The sequence below is a fragment of the Sceloporus occidentalis genome, unplaced genomic scaffold (assembly GCF_023333645.1).
Source record: "Sceloporus occidentalis isolate IW3139 unplaced genomic scaffold, rSceOcc1.0.p SCAF_1, whole genome shotgun sequence".
In the NCBI taxonomy this organism is placed as follows: domain Eukaryota; kingdom Metazoa; phylum Chordata; class Lepidosauria; order Squamata; family Phrynosomatidae; genus Sceloporus; species Sceloporus occidentalis.
The window spans coordinates 280,010,128-280,034,948 of NW_028316981.1; the positions used below are offsets into that span (position 1 = coordinate 280,010,128).

Here is a 24,821-nt window from a genome sequence, read left to right on the forward strand (position 1 = left end):
ACTGATTTTTAAGGATTAGCACTTGGTGTTTTCTGAAATGATGATGCACTGAAGCAGGTTGGCATGGGGAGTAGTTAAGCAAGGTCTCATCTTGGGAGGATTGTTGAGAGTCTCCATATTTCATATCACCACTTCCTTGCAGAATGCCTGTCCTTGTGGAAATAATCCCTTACTTGGTGTAGATTACTTTAAAGAATTACACTCTGGGTGGTTACATCTGTTGTACATGGAAATGTTCTACAGCAATGTTTCTTAGGCCTTCTGATGGGAGGACTGGCGGCTATCTCCTCCCTGCCCCAACATGCCAGGGATTGGCACCATATTCATAACCATTGGCTACAACTGTGGTTTTCTATTTGTTTGTTTTGTTTTTCCTTTCCTAAAAACTCAATATCAGCCCAGGGACTATCATTCTGAGTAACACCAGTACAGATTTTTTTCCCATCTTGTGTTTTGTTTTTTGCTATGTTGGATGACAAGTCTCTAAAATAAAAGCTTCTTCTTTAATACTATGAAGCCCTTTATCTGTTCCTCTGTAAGAAGAAAAGCAGCATGAGAAACAGGGTGATTATTTCAATGGAATGATGATCCATATATCATTGCCTTTTCAGATCTCTAGCTGGCATTAAACGACCTGAAATGAAAGTTCACCTAGAATCCAATGTAAATTATTTTTTCTACGTGAGAGCAGTTAATGTCTTTGGAACGAGCGAGCAGAGTGAAGCTTCTCTCATCTCAACAAAAGGTACATAAATGCTCTCTAAACAGCGTGAGCATTGGAGGGGGGAGGTATACACAAATGGAATATGTTTCCTGTATTTGACCTCATCAATGTACAGTGTATTTGGGCATTTGCAGAAGACCCAACTATGATATGACCAACAGATGCATACATTTTTTCTAATTTAATAAACATAAGAAATAATAGACTGCATTGAACATGGTATTTGTTACCATGTCTTCACAATGTAGTATGCAGAGATCAGAAGCGACAGCACCTTGAAGACAGATGTGTGGACTGTACACAACATTGAACAACTGGTCACATTTATGGCACAGTAAAGCAACTATGCAGAAAAGTCTGCCACCCTGAAAAATTCAAGGGAAAAATTACACAAATCAAATCAAATATTAATACAGGTTGAATATCCTTCATCCATAATTCTGTAATCTGAAGTACTGCAAAATCCAAAACCTTTAGAGCTACAATGTAAGTAGTATAGTATTGACCTGTACTGTATTTACAAGGCTAGAGAGAGGCATGACTGGAGAAAGATGCAAGGATTAATGAAATGGTTCGAATCCATACCTCCTACCATTTCACAGAACCTTAGGGCTGAAATAGATGGCCCTGCAGGGGTAGCATCAAGCCACCCCTGAGGAAGCCAGATTGGGGCCATAACAGCCACATGATGCAGCCCCAATCTGGCTTTTTGCTGGCCAAAATGAATTGGCAAAATGTTGCTCCTTTTTGAGCCCACAAAAAGCTGGCTTTGCTGCCGCTGCTGAGACTTTCCAGAGCTTCTACAGTGTGTGGCATATAAATACTATGCTGCTGGAGCACCACAGAGCTGCCCACCATGTGGCTGGGCAGGAGATTTCATAGGGGCTTCCTGTTGGTTTGGGGACATTCATCGTCTAAATGACATGCCTCCAAGCCGCCAGGAAGGTGCTGCAAAAGGGCAGTCTGTTTTGCCCAATATCTCTCTCCAGCTTCATTATGTCTCTCATATATGTGTGTGTGTGTGCGCACGCGTGCGTGCGCACACACACATAAATTTCCAAATTATGCACATTGTATTGTGTATAATGCACATTGCTGTGGATTTTCATACATTCACATTGATGGTCAATTGTCTTCACTTCCCTGTGCATATTTGCATCTGTTCACATCTGTTCACCCTCCTGCTGATGAAAATGTTTAGTCATCTGAATGCATTCATAGTAGCCGAATGGCCACACATGTGACTGTGCATTTTTGTGGATTTCCATGGATAGTCCAGCAAAAACCATGAAGGCTTTTTCTAGAGTTTAAGGAGTTTTTTGGCCCCTCACAAAAAGGCCAAACTCCTGCAAATTACATGTAGCCGAATTGCTTCTATTCAACTGAGATGAGTAGTATAATGTAGCCCCTAGATGCTGTTGGACTGCAGTTCCTATCTCACAACTGGCTATGCTGGGTAGGACTCATGGGAGTTGCAGTCTATCAACATCAGAAATAACAACAATATTTGCATATCCTCATGGATTGAGGTGGGGAACAACAACAAATCAACAATGATCAGCACCAGTAAAAAACACATTAATTAAAACATGCAACAGTTTAAAAAGACAAATAAGACACACACATTTTAAACAGTCCACATTTAAAATTTGACATCTAAATTCACAACTTAAAAATTTCTGGATAAACCTGCCAGAACAGATTGATCTTCAATGCTGTTTTAAAGTCAGAGAGCATATTTAGCTGTCTGAATTTAAAGCTTTCCAAATTCAGGAAGGCTACATTTTGTCCACAACTGTCTAGAGAAAAAGGAAACTTTACAAAGGCCCAGGACAGATCACCAAGAAATGGCAGCCTGCTGGTATTTCCGGGTTCTTTCTGCGGCACCATGCAGATGCTGTGTGGTGCTTACATCACAATGGTGGCACCCATGTACACTGGACTCTGCCACTGTAACGGCGCCAGTACGTACTAGGGTTAGGGACCGTGCAGTTGCTGCATGGTCCCTAACCCTAGTATTGGCCCTGGTATGGTACTTATTGGCGGTATGTACCGGGCCAAAGAAAGCCATTGGATAAGTCTCATAAGGAGCAAGAGTACAGTAGCCTAAAAGCCTCTCTCCCCTTACTCTTCTTGTGCCATGTGTCCAGACAGGAGTGTTCCCTTGCCTACAAATATTTGAAATGGAATATTGTTAAATGCAAACAATGCTGTTCTGCTTATCTCGGAAGGAAATGTGAGTGCTTTCAAGTCAATTGTAAAGTGCATTGTTTCAGTGACTGGGATTTTAAGATTTGTATGATTCACGACAAGTGAACATTGCAATCATCCCTGAAGTGGTGTTTATTTTTTTTTCCCCTGTGAATCACAATAGGAACTAGATTTCACATAATGAAAGGAACAGCAGACCCTACATTGCAAGTATCTCCAAATGGAACCATGATATGCCTTCCTGAGGACAAAAAAGGCTCTAGGTAAGGATTGCTCATATTTACACTCCTGATTATCAAACATTATTCTTGACAGGATGTGAGGAGCAATACATCTTGATTATAAAATGGTAATTACAGGTTTTGATATAAGGAGGACAGAGATTGGGGGAACGTGGGTTTTCTTTTCTTTTTAGTTCAAAGTACTTTGTTAATTTTTCCTGTACAGTTTTGAGATTATTCTTCTTTCATGTCATCTCTGCTTATCAAAATAAGGCCAAAAGGCTCCCTGTTTGTTTGTTTTTTGTTGTTGTTGTTGTTGCTTAATTGGTTGGGTTTAAAGGGAAACACACACCTATAAATGAGTTTGGGTTCATTTAGGGCAAGTGACATGATTTGCATCTTTCTGGATCCTGTTACATTTGATTCCACTCACACATCTGTATAAACATGCTTTAAAGCTTGAGGCTTTAATATCACTCTGAAGAAGCAGATTTATATCTATGAAAGCTCATGCTAAAACAAAAACCAGTTAGTCTTAAAGGGAGGGTCTAAATACCCTAAAATAATAATAACAATTATTATTATTATTATTATTATTATTAATTTCTATCCCATCTGTTCAATAAGATTGAAGGAACTTACATCAATAAAAAACCATATAAAACAATAAAATAATCCCAATATCCCCATCCTCCTTAAAACATGTCCACAATACAACAAAAACTATAACAATAATAATAATAATTAATAATAATAATTTATTTCTATTCCGCTTTTTCACAGGGAATCAAAGTGGATCACAACAGTAAAATGACACAGCATACAATTAAAATTGCAATTAAAGACAGATCCAAAAAACCCAGCCCTCCCCGCAATTGTAAAAGCATAAGTCCAAGCCATAAAATAGGATTAAACAGCAGAAAGTATAAAACTTGCCAATACAAGTATAATAAAAAAGAAAAGAAAAAACTTGTGGGTGAATTGTGCAGGAGAGGTTATGCTATAGGAGAGAGGGGACAGAGATGGTGATATCAGTACCAATGTCAATATCAATGTTAGGAGCAGTAGAAATAACAGCAGCAGTAATAGTAGTAGCAGGGAGAGGCAGGTCAAGGAGGATGATCTGGGAAAGCCTGCCAGAAGAGATCCCTCTCGATTGCCTTTTTGAAGGCTTCCAAGGTGGTAAGATGATGGATCTCGTCTGGCAGGTCATTCCAGAGCCTGGGAGCAGCAGAGGAAAAGGTCCTCTGGGTCACCACAGACAACCTAGTCTTCTTAGGTTGTAGCAGATTCTTCCCAGAAGACCGCAGTGTGCGGGGTGGATTATATGGAAGGAGGTGGTCCCGCATGTAGCCTGGACCCAAGCCATGTAGGGCTTTAAAGGTTAAAACCAACACATTTTATCTTGCCCAGAAACTGATCGGAAGCCAGTGGAGAGATTTTAAAACAGGTGTAATATGGGCAGTTCTAGGTGCAATAAAATACAGTTAAAATCATTAAAACAGTAGCAGCAAGAACAGGACATCATAGGGCAATCATTAGGACAGTCCATATCAGTGAAGGCAACTGGGTCAATCATTCAGGGAAGGCCTATCAGAAAATATCTGTCTAAAGAGATAAAACCTATCTATTCTTGGAATCTAAACAGGGTCAGTTCTGGTTTCTACCTGGATGGGAGATTACCAACAAATACCAGGTGCTGTAGACTATATTTTAGAGGAAACAACTGGCAAAAGCATCTCTAAGTATTTCTTGCCTGAGAACAGCCTATGACATTGTTAGGGATCCCCTTAACAGGCAACCTGATGGCACATACACACATAGTCTTAAAGGTGTTGCCACATTCCTTTTTTTTTTACCTCCCCCTCACTTCCTCCTTTTTATGCTGCAAGAGACACAGGAAATTACTACACATGGCTTTTAAACCATGGAGATTACCGCACTGCGTTCTGAGAACGTTCTCATCATGTGATGAGAACGGAACACATTTGAGTATACCGCACGTATGTGTTCCAATCGGGTTCTCAGAACGTTTAAATGTGTTCCACATGTGTTCCAGGAGGGTACAGATTGAATGTGTTCCCAGCGAACTGAAACGTGATGAAAACGTTCCAACAGAGGTGTGTGCGGTATTCTTATCCGTTCTCAAATCCGTTCTCTCATTCCTCCGTCTCCTGATTGGCTGAAAGAATGACAGGCAGGGAGACAGGGAGGCAGGTAGGCGAGCGACTGCAGTGAGGGAAGGTGTGTGTGTGTGTGTGTGTGAGAGAGAGAGAGAGAGAGAGAGAGAGAGAGGGGGGGGAAGAAGGAGGGAGGGAAGGAAGGAAAAAGGGAGGAAAGGTGGGACAAGGAAGAGAAGAGGAAAGCAGGGAAAGAGAGAGAAAGAGAGAGGGAAAGAAGAGACCAGAGCAGAGAGCAAGAGGGGGAGGGTCTGGCTGCTTCTGCGGGGGGCCTCTAGTGTCATGTCCAGTGGGGCTCCTGTGCTTCACAATGCAGGAGGCAGGGATGCCCAGGACCTTCTCCTCCTTCCCTCCAGGAGGGAACCCACAAAAGCTCCTCTGTTTGGAGCACCACACAAAAGCAAGCAAACAACTCCCAGAATTCCATAACAAAGAGCCAGACAAGAGTTAAAGCGGGGAGGGAAGCTCACAACCTGAAGGCACACATTACATGCACACACACAGGAGCAAAAGGGTGTCAAGGTGCCAAAAAGGGGAAATGGGATGACAGCAGAGGACTCTTCTTTTCTAACCGGTTTAAAGAGCTGCAATGGCTGCCGGGGCTCTGCCCTTGGTCCAGTCCCCTCCCTTTCCCTCCGCTTGAAGGGACCTCTGTGGAGCTCCCTTAAAACCCAGGCTGCCAAGGAGGGGACTCTGCCCTTGGCCCATCAAGTTACATAGGTTTTATCCTATTTTCTTCAAACATATGCCAGCATATGAAGCCCCAACGTTTTATAGGGACTTGCCTTCCTCCCCTCCCAAGAGAATCCTCGGACTCCCTTCGGAGGGAAGACAAGCTGGGGGGGGGGGGGCGGCCAGAGTCCCTAGGCTTACTGAAATCCCCCACCTCCCTTCCCCTTTGGGTCTGCATCTGGGAGAGATTTTAAACTCCGTTTTTGGATTGATTTCTATGGGGAAAGAGGGGAGAGAGAGAGATGGCAGGACATCCCCATAGCCAAGCAACCTCTGCCTCCCCAGATGAAGACCCATAGGGCTCTCTGCTCCTTTAAAACTCCGTTTTTGGATTGATTCCTATGGGGAAAGAGGGGAGAGAGAGAGATGGCAGGACATCCCCATAGCCAAGCAACCTCTGCCTCCCCAGATGAAGACCCATAGGGCTCTCTGCTCCTTTAAAACTCCGTTTTTGGATTGATTCCTATGGAGAAAGAGGGGAGAGAGAGAGATGGCAGGACATCCCCATAGCCAAGCAACCTCTGCCTCCCCAGATGAAGACCCATAGGGCTCTCTGCTCCTTTAAAACTCCGTTTTTGGATTGATTCCTATGGGGAAAGAGGGGGGAGAGAGAGAGAGATGGCAGGACATCCCCATAGCCAAGCAACCTCTGCCTCCCCAGATGAAGACCCATAGGGCTCGCTGCTCCTTTTAAACTCCGTTTTTGGATTGATTCCTATGGGGAAGGGAGGTGAGGGATTTCAGTAAGCCGAGAGACTCAGGAGAGGCGAGCTCCATGGCCCAAGCCTCCCTTTTTCCTCTTTCCTGGGAGCAGCGCCTCTCCCGAGCCGTCCAACCACTGAGTGGCGACGTCATCAGAACACAGCCCACAAAACGTAATACAGCAAACCATTCTGAGAACAGTTTCAAGAAAAAGGAAGTGCTGTGCGGTAAAATGCGTTCCAATCACGTTCTGATCCCGTTCCAGTTTACTCAATGCGGTAATATCCGTTCCAGGAACGTTCTCATCACGTTACGTGCAGAACGTTCTGAGAACGATATGCAGTAATCTCCCATGATTAGACCTGGAAAAAAGCAACTTTGATGATCTCTATGACACATCACCTCTGACCTGTAGCTGCTGTGTTCTCCAAGTGCAATTAGGGCATCCCTTTTCATTGATGAGGGAAACCCATTAATGAGCTCACAATCATGCTAGTCCCCACATGTGAAATGTTACTGTGGGAACAGTTGTGGTAATGGCAGTTACATGGTGTCAGTGTCCCCTCCTCTTCTCCCTGTCCCCCTTCCCCTCGCTTTCCCAAACAGCCTAATTGCCTTAATTTTTTCCCCTATTTCTTTATCTTTTCAAAAAATTGAAATCACAGTAGCAGAGCTCTGGATTTACATGAAAAAGTGAAAATAAAAATAAAAAATTTAAAAATGTAAGGCATGCTGGGTAGGGCTTAGGGCAGATAGTCAGGGTTAAGGGAGAGTCAGGAAAAGAGCTTGGTGGTGACAGTGTGCAATCGTGAAGATGTGTGGTGATTTGGTGAATACAAACAGGTATAATTCCATTTCCATTGATAAGCATGATTGTGGTAAGAATGAGCCTTGTTCAGTAACACAGCTACTTCTTTGAAAAGACTCTAAATGTAAAGGAATGCCAACATCTTTTGAAAGGGATGAAATCTCTAACTTATATCATCAGGTTTTTTTTGTACCTGTGCTTTATGGTTTTCTTTGACTTTGACCAATATACTGAAATTCTACCCTTGCTTCTCTCATCTCTGTGTGCAGCATCTCACCTGTATTAGGCGAGCTTTTGCCTGCTCAAGGATGGCATTACTGGGAAATAACTGTGAGCGCTTGTGCAGCTTTCAAGGTGGGAATCTGTTATTCTTCTCTACCACAAGACAACATCCTGGGACAGAACAATACTTCCTGGTGCTTGCATCGTTCTAGCATAGAAAGGTAAGAAAAGGAAGCCCATTCTATTATATATACATAGGAGAGAGTCTAGTTTTCTTTCTGCTCCTTATTCCATTTTCTTTTGCAATTTGTTTTCACCTTGTAGACCACTAGATTGTGATTGTCATTTAGGAGGAAGAAAGATATTCATGGGCAGTGGTTATACAAGACAGAGTTCTCCAGATACACTGGAAACATCATTTGGTTTGTGGGGGAACTATTTTTCCTACAAAGCAATTGACATGGGGCCACTCAAGTTTAGCATCACAGTTAAGGATAATAATAAATAGTGACACCTTGGAGGACAGGTTAGACATTAAGAGAAATGGCAAACAGCTGGTGTTAACAAGGTACATATAACTCCAGAAGCACCAAAATAAAAAACAAAGGGAATTGCAGGTATATGAATATAACAAATATATATATATATACACACACACACACACACACACACACACACACACATGCATACATATATATATACATATACATACATACATACATACATACATACAGAGATATAGCTGGAACAAGAAGCCAGTGTACAAGTAACGGGGATAACTCAAGACCAGAATAACAAGGATGTCAACAAAAGGCAATAGTGACGACAAACAACAATAATCAAAAGAAGATTAGGCAATTTAGATATCATCATCGTCGTCGTCATCATCTATATCCTGTTCTTTTCTCAGAACTGGGACCCAAAGCAGCTCACAACATTAAAAGAATAATACAGTTTAAAACATAGAAAAGTGATAAATTAAAACAATATTAAATGGTTACAATATTTAAAAAGATTATTTATTAAAAGAATAAAAATACAGTTAAAAAGATAAAAATTTTAAAAAACACAACATGATGCAACACCCTAAGCCGGTCCTTTAAGAAATTCTGTTTTAAAAAGTCTGCCTTCATAAGAAAATCTTAGCCTGCCAGTGGAAGGCCAACAAGGAGGGGGCCATTCTGGTCTCCAGAGTCTAGGGTCAGCCATGGAAAAGGCCCTCTCTCATGTCCCAACCAACCATGCTTGTGTTGGTGGTGGGATGGAGAGAAGAGTCTCTCCAGAGGATCTCAGGGCCTGGGCTGGCTCATAGAGGGTATGCCTGGGCTTGAGCCGTATAGGGCTTTATAGGTCATAACCAGCATTTTGAATTTTGCCCAGAAACAAGCTGGCAGCCAGTGGAGCTGTTTCAATGAGGGCATTATGTGGTCTCTGTAACCTGCCCCTGTTAACAATCTGGCTGCAACTCTTTGAACCAGCTGAAGTTTCCAAACACTCTTCAAAGGGAGCCCCAAGTAGAGTGTGTCACAGCAGTCCAAATGGGATGTAACCAAGGCATGTACCACTGGTGTTTCAAGGAACAGGTGTAGCTGGCGCACAAGTTTTAAATGTGCAAAAACACTCCTGGTCATTGCAGAGACCTGGGCTTCCAGGTTCAGAGCTGAGTACAGGAGTACCCCCAAACTGCAAACCTGTGTTTTCAGAGGGAGTGCAAATCCAATAACACAGGCTGTATTCACTGATCTGCCTTCCATCTGACCAGGAGCACCTCTGTCTTCTTAATTTTCAATTTGTTTGCCCTCATCCAGTCCATTACTGATGACAGACACTGGTTTAGGACCAGGACAGCCTCCTTGGATTGAAGAGGAAAGGGATAATAGAGTAGGATGTTATCCGCATATTGATGACATCTCACCCCAAAATTCCAGGTGACCTCTCCCTGTGGTTTCATGCATATGTTAAATAGCATAGGGAACAACACAGAACCCCGAGGGACCCCACAGGCCAATGCCAGGGGGTCGAGTAGGAGTCCCCCAGCACCACCTTCTGGATTTGCCCCTCCAGGAAGGAATGGAGACATTGTAAAACAGTACCTCCAAGTCCCTTCCCAGATAGGCAGCCGAAAAGGATGCCATTGTGAGAGATCCAGCAAAACTAACAGGGACATGTTCCCCCCGTCCAGTTCCCTGCATATGTCATCCACCATAGCCAGGCCTGAAACCAGATTGAAATGGATCTTGATAATCTGTTTCATCCAGAAACCCCTGGAGTTGGGAAGCCACCACACGTTCCAGTACCTTGCCCAAAAATGGTAGATTGGGCACCGGTAGATAATTATTCATTATTGAGGGATTCAGAGATGGCTTTTTTAGCAAAGGCCTCACAACTGTCTCCTTTCAGCAAGATGGAACTCTGCCTTGTTGTAAGGCATTGACTACCACCTTCACCCACTCAGCCAGTTCCTCCTCTGACCTGTTTAATCAGCCAAAAAGGACAAAGGTTTAAGACACATGTGGTGGCTTTCACTTCTCCAAGGATCCTGTCCACATCATCAGGCTGCACAAATTGAAAATTATCCATTAACACTGGATAGACAGATGCCAAGATTGCATCCCCATGCACTGTATCAACTACAACATCTAAGCCGGAACAGATCTGAGCAACTTTATCTGCAAAGTGCCATGCAACTTCTTTGCAGTGGGCCACCAAGTGGTCTGCAATTTCTACTTGAGGGGGAATGACCACTCAGAACAGCTCTGCTGGGGAAATCTGTGCAGATGCAGTGGTGGCAACAAAAATAAATTTTTATTGCCCACACTGCCACAGATTAGGTCTTCAATGTAGGCCCATGTTCGGTCAGATTCACTTTAAGTCTTCTGCCAACATTGCTCTAGTCTCCATCTCACTCACTTCATAACCATCAACTCCCTGCTAAACCAGGATGCTGGTTTGGTTCAACTCAGTAAGAGGGGTGCTCAAGAGCAATTGTTTCCACTGCCCTGGCCATTTGCCTATTTCAAGGGTTGGCTAGAGCTTCAACAGAATCACCTGCAGAGGTGACAGGAAACTCCCCAAGAGTCCTCAGGAATCCATCTGAATCTATCAACTTCCAGGGGCTGACCATCCTAATCTGCCCCCCACCCCTGCAGAGGATCCGAGTCCCAGTGAGTCTAAACCTGACCAGATTATGATCTGTCCATAAATGGGTAATGACAAACCACATTCATAAAACAGATTTCCCGATAACATCCATTTCAATTTCAAGGTCTTCTTCAGATTACAATGAGTATATACAAAAAACAGTCTAAGAACAAGGTTGTATCCCTAAGATATGAAAAACGCCCTTATTTATTCCTCAAAAGCAAATATTTCACAAGCAGAGCTATTACAGATTGACAATATTGTCACTGAATGGTGAGAAAATGTGTGTATGTATGTGCCTTCAAGTCGCCTGTCAACCCCATGAATGTCATAAGGCTTTCTTAGGCAAGAAATATTCAGAAGTGATTTTGCCAGTTCCTTCCTCTGAAATATAGCCTACAGCAACTTGGATGGGGGACTGCCAATGGTATTCATTGGCAGTCCCCCCATCCAAGCATTTACCAGGGCTGACCCTGCTTAGCTTCCAAGATTGGATGGGATCTGGTGCCTTTAGGGTATTTAAGCTAGAGAGAAGAGAGGAAAGTGACAAAGAGCAAACAATATGACTCATATGCACAAATAATAATACAAAAAGGAACAATACTGACCACTGACAGTAAATAAACTCTAGTTGCATATAGCCCAGCATTCAGTCAACCTACTAGCTCATCTCATAGAGAGAGCATACAAACAAGGATATATAGTCTTTACTTTAAATACCATATAGTAATCTCAAAGAAACAAGCCACAGCGGAATAGATAGCATAGATCTCTAATTCTCCACAGCCATGATAGATTTGATCTACACAAAAAAGCTAAGGTTACCAGGCAATATAAGGAACAGGACTATTCTCCTTTTAATGGTTGTACACAAGACGAAATTGTAGCAGATGTTGCATGCACAGCAACAAATACCTGCTGAGATTTCCTCTTCTATACAGCCATTAATGGACAGGAGACCTTGTTGTTGCTAACTGCGCTCAAGTCAACTTTGACTCATAGTGACCCTGTAGATGAGACATCTCCAAGACCCCTTCTCCTCAACCTGTCTGCTCAGCTGAGGGGGTGTTCTCACTAGGGGTGATAGCAGAGAAAGGGAAGGGCCATGCAGGGCCATCCAGTCTGCCAGGGGCTGCCATGGAGTTTCTTGGAAACTCCACAGCAAATCTCAAGTCATTTTGACCAGCACTAAGGCACCTTTGAACCAGGATTGGGCTGGGACCATCACACTGGTGTCTGGTCTGCCTGATCTCAGCCTGGGCGTATTGGTCTGCTTCATCTGAACAAGACGATGCAAGGCTGGGGGTAACATGGGCCTTGGGCCTGTGGGCAGCTCCTGTGATGCTGTTTGCAAAAGAAAAGAAGGGAAAGGCATACTGGAATTGTAGAACAGAAAAAGTGTACACAAAAATGTGCATATTTGAAATGGCTTACAAAAAGGTATGCATTTGTGATAATGCATACAAAAATGCTTTACTCAGTAGACAAGATGTATATCTGTGAAGTTGAAGGCTTTCATGGCTGGCATCCATAGTTTTTTGTGGGTTTTTCAGGCTATGTGACCGTGATCTAGAAGAGTTTATTCCTGAGGTTTCGCCAGCATCTGTGGCTGGCATCTTCAAAGAAAGTGAAGATGCCAGCCACAGATGCTGGCAAAACATCAGGAATAAACTTTTCTAGAACATGGCCACATAGCCCGAAAAACCCACAAAAAACTAAAAATGTGTATATTCCATTGTGCACAAAATGTGAACATTTGCAAATCATCCATGACAATACAAATGAAGTTTGGTTTGCATTTAAAAACGCACACATAGTTACAATCCCATGAGTAACTGGAACTGAACAACTGAGCTATGGAAAATGCAAACCAAGGGTAAAACTGAGAGCCATAGATTTGCCCATCTCTATCCACAACAAGATTCTACTCCTCCTTTTCTGTCTAGTACAACTTTCATTAACTCAAATGGGAGCAGAAATTTGAGCTTCTGGAATCTGTAGTTGTAATTAATACTCAAGCCACAAGACCCACCTGCCTTTTCCCTCATCTGATTTCACTCTAAAGAGGACATCTTTCTGCCATAGTTTCTTCACTTGAGGTCATCCTGATGATTTAGTTGGTGACAGTGTTGGGGAGAGGCATGCTCTTTTGGAGTTAATCCAGAGCTCAGGAACTCTGAATGATTGGTGGCTGGAAACAGTGCTCTACTGATATACTCTTTGTCCTTTCCTTTGGCAGATAAGGTTACACAGTAGTGCTTTTCAGTCTTCCGCTCCCCATAATCTGATTAGGACATTTAGTATAACAGTCACAATCATCAATGGCAGTAGGTTGTTAATGGCTTGCCAAGTTGTGTTTCAGGGTGCCTGCTTCATGAAATATAGTGGTAATAGCTCTTTTGTAACATATTTCAAGTTTTCAAAGTGCATTGCATACATTATCTCACTAATGCTTTCAGCAGCCCTGTAGGAGATGTCAGCATAATGAATCTTGCAAAATTATTTACATGCAGAATTGTGTGTGTGTGTGTGTGTGTGTGTGTGTGTGTGTGTACAGGATTGTTTCTTCTGGCCCAGTCCCAGTCTTCATTCATTCAAGTTCTTAAAGAGGCCACTGAAATAGCTATACCAGATAGAAGTCAATTTCTGTCTCCCAACCAATCCATCCAAAACACCCTGTAAATAGCTAAATTTTCAAAGGAATATAGATTTGCATTGAGATAACGTGAACCCCACCAAATTGCCTGTTATGGCAATGAGACAAGTTTCCAGTTGGCCATAACAGTTTCATTGTGACAAGGACAGAATATTTCCTAGATCAGTGGGTGGGTGACAGTGAGGGGTGTGGGAAGAAAGAGACATATAATGGGCATCTCTGAAAAGGAAAAAGAGCAGTACATGAAGGAAGGGTTAATCCAGTAATAAAAGAAGGTAATTGCAAGTCTAATGATATCATCTTCCAGTCTCATTTTTCTTTTTGTTGTTGTAGTGTGCCTTCAAGTCATTTCCGACATATGGAAACCTTATCACAGGGTGTTGGGGTTTTTTGGCAAGATTTGTTCAGAGAGGTTTGCCTTTCCTATCCTCTGAGGCTGAGAAAATGTGACTTGGCCAAGGCGCCTAATGGGATTCCATGGCCAAGTGACTCATTTCACTACACAATGGTGGTTCTCCCTCTTTAGTTTCGCCTATTTAACCCCACAAACAAAACATCAACCCAAACACAGTTGTATAGCAACCTGACCATGATGTGACTTGTGCCAAGTCTAGGAATTTGTTTTCAGAAGAAGAGTCCTGTAATATTTGAAGGAATATAACCCTGAGCAAAATCATATGCTGTGCATTTCCTTTCTCAAACTTTTATTGCCAGTTTCTTTTTGAGCACAATTCAAAGTACTGGTCAGAACCTATAAAGCCCTTATGGCTTAGGTCCAGACTAACTGAAAGACTGTTGCTGCATCTACCCTGCAAAATTAATGCAGTTTGACACTGCTTTAACTGCCATGACTCTGTGCCATGGAATTCTGGGGTTTGCATTATCTCCCCACATCAACCTGCAGAGTTTTTTGATCTACAGGAGAAGGCTTTCTTTCGACCCCACCACCCTCACAGTCTCATTTGTGAGGACATGCAAAACAGCTTTTTCTGTGGCTGTTCTCACCCTCTGGACCTCCCCACAGGAGGCTAGGCTGCCCCCTCCCTTCAGTAAGCAAAAGACCTTTTTGTTTAAGTAGACTCTTAATGTATAAGTTGGGAAGGTTTTATTACCGGGATGTCTTATTTTTATTTTAAAACTTCATATGTCTTTTAAATATTGTTATATTATTTCATGTGATGACTTTAAGTGCTTTTTTAAAAAAGTGATATTTTTTTTAGTGATCTTTTCTAGGAATTGCTTTTGGCCCTACTTTTGGAGAAAGGTGGCATACTAAATAAACAAATAAATAAATGAAGCAAAAGAAACTAGAGTAAGGAAACATACTTTTGGATGGTAGATCTTACCCTCCAACATTTCACTGTTGAAAACTGGGATGCATGGCCAAGCAACCTCAGAATATGGCTAAAATGGCCAAAAGTTATTAATGAGGAAGAACACACAAACTAGGATATGCTCCAGCAGTTTCCTTTTGTCTTGAGTCTACTGCAAAGGCCAGGATTCTTTCCTCTCCTCTCCTCTCCTCTCCTCTCCTCTCCTCTCCTCTCCTCTCCTCTCCTCTCCTCCTTCTGAGTTAATTGAATGCAAACTACTCTACTCAGTTTGCAGCAACTGAAGTAAGTTGAAGACAAAAGTGATATGGAAGCAACAGAAAGAAACTGGAACATTTTAAAGGAAGCTGAAAAAGTAGGATGGTAGCGGATTAATCGGGACTGTCTGTGCCAAATTTGAAGAGCTGGAGTTTGCACAAGACTGAATGAGAAAAGCAGTGCTAATATGGTGGCTTGTACATAGTACCCAACAGAATATGGTTAATGTCACGATGTTGTCAGTGATCAATAACTAAAAGAAGCACCCTTGTGTGTACAAATGGTATCTGTTAAAGGTTTCCATTTTCTGGCAAAGAAAATGCTGTAAAACAACATCTATGATGGGCCATGGTATGTATTCTTATTTGCTTTCTCTTTTCTGCTGTTTTCAGTTTCATATATGAAGTCCTACACAGTGGTGAAATGAGCAATGTCATTGTGACAGAACAGCCAGCCCGGATTGGCATTCTGCTGGACTATAATGCTGGAAGACTTTCATTTTTCAATGCAGAAAGAGGACAAGTCCTATCTACCATCAGGCACAGATTCAGCCATCCAGCTCACCCAGCTTTTGTATTGGAACAGCCAGGAGTTCTTAACCTGCACACTGGCATGGAACTACCAGAGTTCGTGAAGCAAAGCTAAACATTCTCTTTGAAACCAACTTTTTCTTTGGTTATTGCCCTCCCTGCTCCACACACACTTAAAATACTAAAGGCTAATAACATGGTTTGGGATTGTCTTTTTCCATCTAACCATGTTAATTTATAATGGCTGTGATTCAGATCAATGCTGAGAGAGCTCAAAGATGTCAGTCAAGACCTCCAGAATCCTTTGTCATACACACACACACACAGATATGTTAATTTTCCTACACCACTTTGCAGAGTACTTTTCATACTTGGGGAAGATGTTTGACAAGCCAATCAAGAAAGCTCCCCTTAGGAGCAAAGAAATGAAAAGGCATGCAGGGCAGATGTAACCAGTCTAAACACCTCTAAGGAGTCACTGGATGGTGGCCAAATATTTTTCTCCTTAGCTATTTCTGTCCACTGAGTCATGTGCCTGAGGCAAAAGTGTAAACAAGAACATGAGAGCAGTGCTGGAGAAAAGCAAAGGGCCCACCTACTTTACCAACCAGATGTCCATGAGTAGCCCACAAAGCAGGAGATGAATTCAGTTGCACTTCTTCTCTGCTTTTTCCAGTCATGTTTTGTGCCTTGAAGTCATTTCTGACATGCGGCACCTCTAAGGTGAACCTATCACAGGGTTTTCTTGGCAATATTGGTTCAGAAGGGGTTTGCCTTTACCTTCCTCTGAGGTTGAGGGAATGTGACTTGCCCAAGGTCACCCCAGTGTGTTTCCATGGCTGAGCAGGGATTTGAACCCTGGCCTCCAGACTCCTAGTCCATCACTCAAACTGCTACACCACATTGGCTCTACTGTGTCTTCTATTGGCAGGAATATCAGGGCTAGCAACCGCTGATAGACCTGTTTTCTGTGGGAGTTTTCATATACTATTTCATATGCGCTATGTAATGTAGATCAAACTATGCTCTGTTCCAGAGTGGTCTAAAGAAACCTGTGTTCTCACAATATACATAGTTCCTCCAGCTTTGCGAGGCTGTTACCTCTGTGTCTATTTGTCCCATTCTTTTTAAGGGGCTGTTTGAAGCAATTTCTTAGACCTCTTCTAATAGTTTTTTTTTTTTTAAATGAGGCACAGTTTGCTGAGGTGGTTCTGTGTTTTAAAGGGAAAACTTTCTCTCTCTGATTTTTAATTCCCCTTCCCCTTACAGGTATAGTGACATAATGCTATTTCACAAATGTACCAATGTACTATAGCAGTATAATTTTAACAAGATTTTTTAAAGTTTTTTAGAAGAGGGAGAGGAGGAGATGGGAAAGAGACATTTTTGTTCTCGGAGTTAAAGAGTGAGAATAAAATGTTACAGCTGGTGCCAAGAATTTCGAGAAAATAGTCTGCAGAACAGATATGTCATCTGGCTGGTTTAAAAAACCCCGAGAGCTACAGCAACAAATACTGCAGCTTCCCAACACCAGGAGCCCTGGTGGCACAGTGGTTAAATGCCTGCAGTGCAGCCAGTCACTCACAAACCACAAGGTTGTGAGTTCAATACCAGCCAGCAGTTCAGGGTCAACTCAGCCTGGCATCCTTCCGAGGCTGCTAAAAAGAGTACCCAGCTTGTGGGGGGCAATTAGCTTACACACATTGTAAGCCACTTAGGGAGTGCTTAAGTGCACTGATAAGTGATATAGAAGTGTATTTGCTATTGCTATTGTATTGTAAGGCTACAGGAGCCTTACATTCTGAAGGAAAAGTTTTAGATTAATCCTGCGGATGAGCATGAAGGAAACATCTGTTTGTGTTATACTGACTAGATGGGGGGCCCTGGAGGTTTCTGTTGCATAAGGCTTCTTCAACTAAACAAAAGTCTCACAACAGTATACGTGGTCAGTCCAAGCCATTTTTCTGCCTGAGGCAAAGGATAAGATGGCACCCCCTTCATTCCATGTAGAGAAGCTGATTGAGCCAGATGAGGTCCTTTACTTCATCTGCAGCCAGCAGGTTTAGGGAGTGTCTTGGGATGGAATCTCTGCAATCCTCAGAAGGATAATTGGGAGTGCTGCCCCCCCCCCCCCACCAAACACTTCTGCCTGAGACAGTTGCTTTACTCTTTCCAATGGTAGGGCCAACCCTGTGTTCTCACACAATTCCTACACATTTTATTAAGACTTATTGAGGGGTAAATGAATGGTAGGAGAACACACCTACAGACACCTGTCCAGCTAGTCTGATTTTCATAGGCTTGCCTATGACTGAGATGCTGCTGCTAGAATTTATTTTATTTTTAAAAGAAGAACAGGGGCTACATTCATCACCCACACACCATCAGGTTATCACTTTTGTTGGCACTAAAACACACACCCTCACTTTCAGTGATGCTAATTATTCTTGAACTGCATCCACAGCCTGTAAATATCACATGTTAGCAGAACCTGGAAAAGTTTTGGACCATACCTCCCCCAGCTGGCACAGCCATTGGTCATCCTGGGTAGGAGAGTCTGGAAGCTATAGTCCAAAAAAAGTATTCCCTCCCCCCCCCCAAAAAAAACACAACCCTTCTGCACATTACCAGACAGAGTTCTCAGTCCCTGGGAGGGTGTGTTCTGAGAAAAAAATACCTTACTTAACTGCACTGCTCTAACTGCATCAGGGCTGTTATTGCTATGAAAATAACTCCAGTACTATTTTAACCATTTTACATGGGATTTTAAAAATGAAAACCCAGAATGTATTTTCAGTGTCATCGCCCTGAAAGACAATAATCATATCAAAAGAGTACTTTTTAAGCAAGCAAGAAACGTTTCTTCTTTGTGAACATTTCTTCTGAAATTCCTTTTGCTGTTGGGAAAAAAAACCCATAAATAGGTAAGTCCAACTAGTTCATTGGATCTGGTCTTGTCAGGGTTGTCAATAGGGCTTATGGCTTACTGTTTGACACTACTGTTGACTCTTGTTGTTGACCTGTTCATACATAATGTTCTGCCAAGTAACAAAAGCATTTCACACAGCTAATGAAGTGAACTGTATTACATGAAAACATCTATACCATTAAAAATCTGATTTTCATTAACCTTCATGACCTAGGGTTTTTTAATTTAAAAAAAAAACCTGCAGTAAGTTTGTTCTGACCCACTGAGAATTCCAGTGTACTGAAGGTTAGGTTTAGAGTTTCATGTACACTTCTTGGATTTCCAACCCCAGTGAGAATTCCAATATCCCCCTGTATGATGTCAAAGTAGTGATAATGTCACCTTCAGTACTGTGAATCCAGCTACAAGAACAGAGCTGGCCTAGAGTTACCAGTTCAGGAAATCCCAGGCTCTGAAATATCAGTACTTAAAACTGAGTTTTAAGGATCTGTGATATCACAGGAAACCTGTGGTGTTACAAGGTTGATGTTACAAGGTGGAACCCCTGGTAATGCCATTAAGCAAGATAACTGCATATATATATAATCAACTGCAGTTACTCAGAGAATGCCAAGAACATAATGTATGACAAATGAGGAAAATACATAGTCACACACTTTTCAGTGCAGTGCTCTTGCACTGCAATACATTCCCATTGCCTGGTGACTGGAGAAGAGGGGCCAGGCATCACTAAACTGGATGCCCCCCCCTCACTCTCCACTTGCCAAAAACAGCTGCAAAAAAAGTGGATTTGGGGAGTGAGGATATGTGCTATAGTTCTACCTGATGGAAATAATCCAAAATTTATTAATAATTAAAGCTACATGAGCCCCATCCCATATTCAGACCAGGCTGAGTACTCACCAAACCACATATCCCATGCTTCCACAGGATGGAGTCACAATAGTTAAACTGCTTAAACAGTGTCCAACTGCTTTAATTCTGCAGTATGGATACATACAACTTTCTCACAGAGTGATTCCTTCACTCTTCTCTTATTTGAACCTGCAACTCAATTATCATAAGCAATGAGCAATAGGCAGAAAACTCTAGTCATTCATCCATTTTGAATTGGGTAAGGTCTCCTTTCATGACCATCTAGTTCAGTAAATCACACTGAAAAACACAAGCAAAGTCAGTCTAAGCAGAACCTGACAATTTGTGGCCAATGGACTCATGTGACTCCCAAAATCGTTTTTCAGGTGGACCAGGTCTGTTTTAGAGCTGAAAGGGACTTGCCATCCAAATGGGATTGAAGGTCAATTGGGACTGGAGGAACTGATGTCCTGTCTGTCCATCTATCTACTGCTCTTGGAATGGCATATAGCAATGGCAAGTACAGTCCACCCTCCCTTTATGCAGGGATCTGTTCTGGCCCCCTCCCCTGTGTAAAGAAAATTCCGCCTATGCTCGAGCCCCATTTAAATGAATGGGGCTTGTGTATGCGGTGACAGCAACAGCAGCATGCACACTTCATGGGCATGCGCACCATTACCCCTTATGGTGGGCGCTGCCCCTTTTCCCAGCGCAGCTTTCAGCATGTGTTGAAAGCTACATAAGGCATGCCTGCGTATGACTTGGGCACACTGTACATTTCTATACCGCTTATCAATGCACTTAAGCACTCCCTAAGCGGTTTACAAAGTGCAAGCTAATTGTTCCCAACAATCGGTACTCATTTTAGCGACCTTGGAAGGATGCAAGCCTGAGTCCAGCTTGAGCCCTTTTGCTGGTACAGTGCACCCTTTGTTTACACGGGGATCCGTTCCGGACTCCCCCGCGTAAAACAAAAAAACACCTATGCTCGAGCCCCATTTAAATGAATGGGGGTTGTGCATGTGGTGGTGCAGTGGTGCGCGCGTGCCACAGGTGCACGCACCATTCATCTCTATGGGATGTGTCGCCCCTTCCCACGTGGCTTTCAGCATATGCTGAAAGCCGCATAAAGCGTGTGCATATGATGCGGGTGCACTGTATTGAACTCACAACCTTATGGTTTGTGAGCAAGTGGCTGCAGTACAGGCATTTAACCGCTGCTCCACCAGGGCACATACACTTCATTTCATCTGTTTTATCATCACAACAATCCTTTGAATCAAGTTGTGGAAGGATCATAGCTCAGTGGTGGAATGTTTGCTCTACATGTTGATTTAGAACATAGTGTTTCTTATTTTAAGAAGGATCTGGTAGTAGGTGATGGGAAGGACCTCCATGTTAGACCATGGAAAACCCAAGGCTTTAGTTTGACACAACTAAGTTACCTGCAAACATCTGGTCCCACAGAACCCAGCAAGCAGCCTTACATTGACTCAGACCACTGGCCCATTTAGCACAGTATGATCAACAAAGGTAAAGATACTACATCATGTTGTGTACATATAGGATGCTACAGAAGCTGCTCCTTATATCTAGCTTCTTCCCTTGGCAGAGCTCTATCTTCCCGGTCATTAACTGGGCAGGTGGTTCACCTGAGTTCACTGGAAAATTAGCATGCAAGTACCAAGTATTCAAGCTGTACCTTTTTTTTGTTATTAGTAGAAAGCATAGAAAGTACTAGGACAACTATGACAGAACTAGACAGGATCCTAAAGTGCAAAGATATACAATTGAACACTAAAATGAAGATTGTTCAAGTCATTGCATTTCCCATCACTATGTATAGATAGGAAAACAGGACAGAGAAGAAAGCTGATATAATCAACTCATTTGAAATGTGATGCTGAAGAACAGTTCTGTGGATACCATGGACAGCTAAAAAGACAAACAAATAGGTCCTGGTACAAATCAGTCCTGAACTCTCCGTAGAAGCCATGATGACTAAATTGATGTTGTCATATTTTGAGCACATAATGAGAAGACATGACTCATTAGAAATGATGATAAGGCTCGGAAAGACAGGAGGAAATAAGAAGAGAAGAAGACCATACACTGGATGGACAGACTCAATCAGAGACCACAACCCTTCCCCTAAGTCTGTAGGAACTGAGCAGAGTCGCTGACGATAAGAGGTCCTGGAGATGTCTCATTCACAGGGTCACTAGAAATCAAAGTCGACTTGTGGGCAGCTAACAACAGCAACAATTAACTAGTCAGTTATGGGTGGGGGGGGGGCGCTTCACACTACTCAAATATAGCATTGTAATTCTACATTGACAGCCATGGCTGCATCCTATGGAATCCTGGGATTTGCAGCTTAGGGGAGATGCTAGAGCTCTCTAGCCGAGAATTCTACATACACCTCCCTAAACTGAAAGAGCCAGGATTTTATAGGATGTTGCCAAAGTGGAATCATAGTGCTATGAATGTGTTGTATAAAAGGAACCTGGGTCAAAATGTTCTAGTAATGCTTAATTTGCTTTTCCTTGAGATTCTTAAGATTTTAATAACTCTGCAGCCTCTAATTTCTTCATTGATTCAGAACACCTTTTTCTTTAGCATGATTCTGCCTTACTTTGGCCTCATAGTCAGCCTCTGACCTTTCCCTTCACTTTCTATGATTTCAGACACAATTCTTACATAGCCTTTCTGGCCACTAACAATTCCCATGCAATGCATGTGCTCTGCCACTGAGCTATGACCTCTTCAATTAAATTACAGCCACTCACAGAGAAAGATTATCAAACGGGGAAAAGGACCTCCTTGTCCCATCTTTGTCCCATCCTTATGGATCACAAAAAGATTTTCATATGACGTCGCACTTATCCTGTCATTGTTCCATCACTGAAATAGAATTGTCATGCCATTTTGTATAAATGGCAGTTTGAGTTAATACATTTCCATTTCAGTGACACGATAATGACAGGAAAAGTGTGATGTCTATGAAATGCTTTCACACATTCGTGTTAAGGGTGGGATAAGGACAGGAAAGCGATCCTGTCCCCATCCCGTCCCCATCTGATAATCTCCAGACTGTAGAGTCCTTATATTCCACCCACCCCCTAAAAAGCCCCTTTAAAGGTGTAATTTTAAATTTCATTTTTTGCAATGTTCATAAATGTCTCTCTGTGTTACAAGCAGGCTAGCATGGTTAAATCTGAAGTCTATTGATGTTGATGGAAAGCCCAAATTTCAATAGGTGTGGATTGGCCTCAATAATCCGTAGGTCCTGGGATAGAAAATACACAACTGGCTAAAAGACAGAAGCATTAGTTTCTGCTGTCAAGACACTGTAGAACCAGGAACTTGGAAGTGTAGAGGTTATTGATCTGCACATCACATGTACTTGTCTCTGTTCCAAAAAAGGGAAGAGGTTAATGCTTCAGGTCAACATCAGTTTCACACACTGTATGTCAAGTGCCACCTGGTGGTCTGAATGGCATCTGAGGAAATGTGTGTACAGGTTTTTCTAGTTCATTACAGTCAGTTAGATGATAGATTTAAAGCAAAAGTATTACAGTTGTCCTTCTGTATGCATAGATTTTTTTATGCATTGATTCAACCATCCACAGTTTGAAAATATTTTTTTTTAAAAAAAACCCAAAAAGCAAACAATGATTTTACCATTTTATATAAAGGACAACATTTTACTATGCCATTGTGTATAATGGGACCTGAGCTTCAACAGATTTTGGTAACTATGAGAGGGAGGGATGGAACCAAACCCCAGCAAATACCAAGGCCCACTATAACCATCTATTGCTCTCACATTTAAATAAGATTCATTTAGACTCCATGTCAGTGACCACCCAGGCTGGGTGATTCAACATTTTTAGAGTGTGTTTTTAATATGGTTAATAGTATATTAATTTGGTTTTAATGTGGACTTTTTGTATGATTTTAATTGTAATCCTTTACTGTATAAGCCACTTTGCATCCCAGTCTTGGGGAAAGAGCAGGGTATAAATAAAGTTAATAATAATAGCCCCAAACGTTGTTGTTTTTTAAATGGTCTAAAAAGTAACTTTTCCAGGCTCTGCTGTAAAGACTTTCACACCTAGCTCATAAGGTACCACAATTGGATTAGCCCAGGGAATGCAAACATACTGGGTTGGGCACAGCTCTTTCAAACTGCCATGGTCCTGCTTCTATCCTAACCCTTGCCTTCCTCACACAGGCCTCCCTAGTTTACCAAAGCTCATGCTACCAGCTTTTTTCTTTCAGTTAGTCTCAAAGGTGCCACAAGACCCCTTTAGGCACAAGCTGTGTTCAAGGAGGCTATGTATGGTGCTGGTATTTATATCTAATTTCCTAGCTTTGAGGTATATTGGTGCTATCTGGCAGTGTAACAAAGTGTGTCCTTATTCACCTCTTCCTATCCCATCATCCAGAGGTTGTCTCAAATCCAATAAATATTTTGTTATTCTAAAGCTAAAGTCATCAGTTGTTCTGAAATCCTATTGTCAATTCCCTGAGAAGACCATCAGGTCTTTGCTACACTGCAAGGTAGCACCAAGTATCCCTCAAGGCTAGGAAATCAGATACAGTGGGTCCTTCCCTTATGCAGGGGGATCCGTTCTAGTTAGTAACTAACTAACTTTAAGACATCCAAGTCCCCCCACCTTTTGAGGTAACAGCACACAACCAACACAAATATACATATAAATGTGTGTGTTTGCATTAAAAAAAGACTATGCAGGCAGTTGATTTGGGCTGCAGCAATTTGGGGGTATGGAGAGGGGCTAAACAATCCACATGCCTCAGGAGGAGTCTGCTATCGAAAATACAAACAAATGCATCAAATACAACTATCCATTTCATATATGTAATTGGGCCTTTAGTCACTGGTTATAGTAGCAGCATCTGAAGTTGTGAGAAGTAGCAAGGCAGAAGATGAGCCTTGGGGGAAGATCCCTAGAGCCCCAGAGCCCTGGAGGGCTGAAGCCTCTGTGGACCTCTGTGGGCCTGGATATTGAAAAAATACATTGCAAAATAGAATTTAATAACAATAACAACAACAATGCCAATAAAATTTATTTATAACCCGCTTTCCACCAAAGAGTGGAACATCAAACATATATAATCAAAAGCAGATGATAAAACACAACACTATAACATGCTAAAATACTAAAAAAATAACATACAAATATATTAAAAACTAACCAATGTTTATTTACTTATAATTTTTTAGATTATTAAATATATCTTATTTATTTATTAAACTAAAATTTTTGGTATCTCAGGAAACCAGAAAGTGGTTA

The 24,821-nt window shown here is 42.1% G+C and overlaps 1 protein-coding gene across 2 annotated transcripts in view; it reads left to right on the top strand.

The window, feature by feature from the left end:
• Positions 1 to 18,845, top strand: part of CMYA5 (cardiomyopathy associated 5) — a 94,532-nt gene extending 75,687 nt beyond the window's left edge. For both annotated transcript variants that reach the window (XM_089494774.1, XM_089494778.1), the window contains exons 10-13: positions 612 to 745; positions 3,099 to 3,198; positions 7,848 to 8,021; positions 15,579 to 18,845. In XM_089494774.1, the coding sequence (XP_089350900.1) occupies positions 612 to 745; positions 3,099 to 3,198; positions 7,848 to 8,021; positions 15,579 to 15,831 (661 nt within the window). In that variant the 3' untranslated portion in view covers positions 15,832 to 18,845. The remainder of the gene's footprint in view (positions 1 to 611; positions 746 to 3,098; positions 3,199 to 7,847; positions 8,022 to 15,578) is intronic.
• The last annotated feature ends 5,976 nt before the right edge of the window (positions 18,846 to 24,821 follow it).